Source organism: Cladosporium halotolerans, assembly GCF_011745625.1.
Source record: "Cladosporium halotolerans strain TM138-S3 chromosome Unknown Sca237, whole genome shotgun sequence".
Taxonomy (NCBI): domain Eukaryota; kingdom Fungi; phylum Ascomycota; class Dothideomycetes; order Cladosporiales; family Cladosporiaceae; genus Cladosporium; species Cladosporium halotolerans.
The window spans coordinates 1-4735 of NW_027191683.1; the positions used below are offsets into that span (position 1 = coordinate 1).

At 56.0% G+C, this 4735-nt stretch overlaps 1 protein-coding gene across 1 annotated transcript; it reads right to left on the minus strand.

The window, feature by feature from the left end:
- Positions 1-373: 373 nt before the first annotated feature.
- Positions 374-4117, minus strand: WHR41_09547 (uncharacterized protein; the record flags this gene model as incomplete). Its single annotated transcript, XM_069378150.1, has 5 exons — positions 374-1735; positions 1805-1831; positions 1902-2370; positions 2448-3038; positions 3094-4117. 5 exons carry the CDS (start codon positions 4115-4117, stop codon positions 724-726), a joined length of 3123 nt encoding a protein of 1040 aa, XP_069224819.1. The 3' UTR covers positions 374-723.
- Between the last annotated feature and the right edge of the window lie 618 nt (positions 4118-4735).

The window sequence follows — 4735 nt, forward strand, 5'->3', positions numbered from 1 at the left end:
CGGTTGATACAACTCACTGAGCACGTCGACTTGCTTGAAGCCGATCATCTTCGCTAGGTCGCGACAGCTCTGTTGCGTATCGCCAGACTCTTTCCAGGACTGAAAGAGCCCAATGTCCAAATACAACTTGACGGAAGCCGTGAGGGCGGGAACGTCGATAACGATTTCCCAAACGCGCTCGAAAGGATCTTGCAGCCTGGTCAGCAGCGCTTGACACGCATTCACGGCTTCGATCCGGTCTCGATTGGTTGCAAAAGACTCTCGGGAGATGGTGCGCAACACCCGGACGGTCTCCATTGTTGGTGCGGTGGTGTGACTTGACCAAAGGATGACCAGATCAGACGTCGCGCGGATAGAACATACGTTATAAGGGTCTTCTTGGGAATGGTTCGAACGTATCTTACGGAGCTACGTAATATCACAGCACTATGCAAATCGAGATACGGGCTTCCAGGGTGGAGCTTGACGATTGAATTCCGGGAAACGTGGGACTGCCTGTCGTCAAAGCACTGTCTTCGGCAGCGATAAGGGCCTGCAAAAGGGTTGCGCAAAAATCTGTTTGTGGCAGGATATTGTAACAGTCCTGAGCACAAGTCATACCTAAACCCATCTCTCGAAGAACCCCTGGTTCCCACGACGAAAGTTCTTGTTGATGCCTTCTCATGGCACGATCTGGCGGTACCAACAACTTTGCTTCGGAGGTCGTCATTCCTCGAGACCTGCTCACGCCCCACTGTAGTCCGCATAAGGAGTAACGTTAGGACTGAGCTCGTCGTGCGTTAGCTTTCTCGCTTTGCGGTGATTGAAGGCTTGTGTCGGAAGCTGTTGAGATGAAGCCCTCCGCTTTCGGTCATCCAATTTGGGGAGCTCTGGCAAACGATCGCAAACACACCGCTCACGTTCTGAGGGGCCCAAGGAGAACACGTCGAACAGGCCCTGTTGCTTGCAGAACCACGACATTGTCTGAGGAAAGCCCGATATTGGGTACTTCACGTCTTTATCGAGCTTGATGTAGATGGCGTGGGGGCTGTCTCGGCCACGGACGTGGAACTGGACATGCTGAGCGAACATCCTGCAACTGGGACAGATCGCGTCTGCCAAGCACACCTCGCCCAGTTCGTCCTCTTCGCTCACAAACTCTACGGACGGATAGTTCAAGGAAAGAAGCAAGTCAAGGACGAGACCGGGATCACCTCTGATGCGAATGGTTCCTTCGCAGAGATACGTGGCGGCCCGACCGTGCTTTGGACTGCGGCAGAGTTCGAAGAAAAAGGACGAGGCGATCAGTGCGATCTTGAATTCAGTCCGCGTTTCTTCGGACGGGTAGGACTTGATATGTTCGCGGATGTGCTGAATCTGTTCAACATCATCCAGACGCGGAAGGCCGTCTGGAAATTCGGGATTTATTCTGAAGTATGTCATACGCCTGGTGTCGTCCAAGGCGGCGCGCACTCGTTCGTGGACCTCTTCGCCATCTATGGCCTCCAGCAACCTCGCTCGGGACCATCGCAGAAGCCTGGCCAGCGTGCCGTTCTGGATCTTTCCCCGGAAGGGTGTTTGAGTGTGGACCTGCGATTGCCGAGTCTGCCCGGTACCTAGAGAAAGGATGAGAGAGGGCGACGTGTCCGGCCATAATTTCAAGCTCTCTGCCATGGCGATGTCAGTGTTGTTGGGATTGCGGAACCCACCGTCCCGGTGCACTCCGTCGTCACCTATCGCGACGGGTTCGAAAAAGCTACAGACAAGTCGGTCAGCGCTGATGACTCAGGGCGTCTCCCGCTGTGGCGGATACTGTACGACGCACGGTGGAGCTGCGGACGTTGCTCTCGCTCTGGACACTCGCCGTTAGCGTTGGGCCCGTTCCCGAGTTGGCGGGAGCGTCTGGCTAATCTACTACTCACACTTCCCACAGGAATGGACTTTCGTCCGCGCGACTGCTTGTGTGCCGGTGATACGTCGACTGAGGAAATCGAGACTGGCGTTTAGAATCACTGACACCTCCCGTCACCGCTTTGAGGGGATGGCTCTGGTCGTTCGACGCGGCCACGGTGTAGTTTGAGAAGACGAAGGCTGCTGTGTCATCGACTTTCGTCGTGGTCACCGCATACTTGTGGCGTGACAGGCTTGCCGGAGCAGGCCCGAGCATCCGTGTTTCCGCACCGAAGCTCTCTTGAAGCAACGAAACCACCGTTTCGCTGCCGTAAAGTCCATCGTGTAGCAGGCAGCACGTCAGAGTGTGGGCCAAACCGAGCACGCCTTTCATCCGCGCGCTCGACGGTGCGAACATTCGTTGCGCGGCTTCGCAGAACGATTTCGTGCAGTGCTGGAGGCTCCACTGCTTTGCGAACATACCAAGGACAACGAGACCGCCTAAGCGAACGTCAGCAGGCTGCGTCAGAGAACATGGAAGCAGCGAGGGTGCGGAATGCGACCCCAATCGGACGTACCCGCACTGACGCCAAACGCGAGGTCGAAGAAATCTTGCAGCCGAGCTTGAGGACCGAGATCTTTTTGCAGCTTGTTGAGGACATCGAGGGGCACGATGCCGCGTACACCACCGCCATCGATCGTCAGTATGCGCGGTCCCGCGGTCGGTGGCTTCAAGTGAACCACCAAGCCGACAGGAAAAGCGCAAATCGCGCATTCCTCTACGACGTAGCGGTACTCTTCGCCCGCCCACGGTCTTCCAAACCGCCTGACGCACAGGTCGCACAGCGTGTGACCGCATTCGAGAACATGTTGCGGAGAGCCAGCCAGGCAGGAGATGCATATTTCGGTAGAAAACAACATCTTGCGAGCGTCGCAACGCCCCAGCGACGTCAGGCTGTTTCTGTGCTGACGTAGAGCCCAGTCTTGCTTTCCGTCCCTCCGGCAAGCCAACGAGGCAAATTTGGCGAGTATCTTGAAGCGGCCGTCCTTGCAGATGCTGTTCTGGAGCGCTCTCTCGCCCGGGTGCGAGAGGGCTGCATGGTTGGATCGGAGAGCCGTACTCAGAGGCTCGTTGTAGAGCTCTTGAAAAATGTCGCAAGCCCTGAAAGCTGTTTCAATCAGCCAGAAGCGGCCGGCGCTGGTGTTGCATGGCCGGGGACTTACCATGGGAAGCGCGCGGATACGCATCCAGCAACAAGCACGAGCTGATCAGCGTGGTGACCTTGTCGAAGCCAACGCCGTGCTTGGCCCTATTGCGCAAGATCACGCCGATCTGCTCGGGGTAGGATGGGGGTACGGGTCGGTGCGCCCTTGAAGCGGATATAAAACTGAACTTCTGAGTGGGATTGCTCCCGACGTGCAAGGTTGCTTGGGAAAAGAATTCGGCCAGATGGCAGGCGCTGAACGAGACTCGATGCCTCTCCTTCACGGAATTGGAATTTGTCAGCTCTTCGAGCAGCAAGGGACGAAAGTCCTCGTGAAACTCTTCGAGGCTGCCTGTGTCAAAGCGGAGGATCTGTACATTCGAAAAATGATTGCGGAATTCGATCTTCTCCAGCCGTGAGCGCGCTGCTTCCTCTTGGATCTGGGCATCGGCATCCAAGGGCCCAGAGGTAATCAGGAACACTCTGGGGAGTGCCCGACGGGGGAAGTCAGCAAGGTCCGTTGCGGGCGGAGTGAGCGACCACTTTTTGAGCTTGTCCAGTGCAACATCGAATCCGCCGAGGTCTTTCACGAATATGCACACGAGGTCTGAGAAGGGGAAGAGCAGCTTCGTCAGGACGGCGTCGTGGACCCCTTGCTGCGACGCGGGCCACACGTTACGCGCAAACCTTGTCTCGTGACAGAGGTGCTCTCTGCTGGCCGGGATCGCACCTTCGACCCGGCCGTGGGCGAGAAAGATCGGGTGGTCAACGTTGGACTGCGATTTGTCCGAAACGATGGTCGGATTCCCGCCAAAACGGGACTTCTTGGTCGACGAAGAACCGGGGATTCGTTGACAGAACAGAATCTGGCTGATCAACTTTCGTTTCTCTTCTTTCCCAAGACAAAGCACGATCTGGGGGTATTGTTTGGCAGCCCTTTCCAACTGTCCAACGAGGCGATGCAGACGGGCGGGATCAGAAAGACGCAGATGACGCGTTGTGGCGGACAACTCCACCCAATCGGTGTGACGGCAGCCTGCCATGATTTCGCAGGTCAGTCCGGGGCGTACAGTGTTCACCGGTTGTATTCCTCGGTCGACCGCCGCTTGATGTGTTGCGGCGCGCCCGAATGGAATGTGCTTCTCTATGTTGGGAGCAGCCACGACTGTGACTACTGTATTGATACGGATACCTCGGACAGTACCATTCCATATATACAGTGGAAGCCTCCAAGTAAGAGGAAGGGGGGGGGGGGAACACCCAAGCTGTAATCTGAAGCCATGGCATGCTTTTTGAGCCCCGGGTCTGGCCCATCAGCTTCGCCCTCGCTCCGACCTCGTCCCGTCTGAATCTCGACTTTCCTCACGGCCCAATTGATTCACTTGATCGAATGGTGAAACGCTTGCGAAACAAAGGTGAGACTTGCGAGGCCAGATCACTCGTTTGCGCTGCTATTATATTACTCTTCCAAAGGCATGGCTCTTGTTATATTTTAAGGAAAGGGGTAGCGGTATAAAGAAGGCAACAAGTTCGAACATATACAGACAAGATGGAGGGAAGGCAGCAAAGAGCCACACGTGTCTGTAAAGCCTCCTCACAGTCAGCAGCTCCTTTCCACGAAAACCATGGACTTACCGTCTTCCGCGTATCAGTCAGCCGAG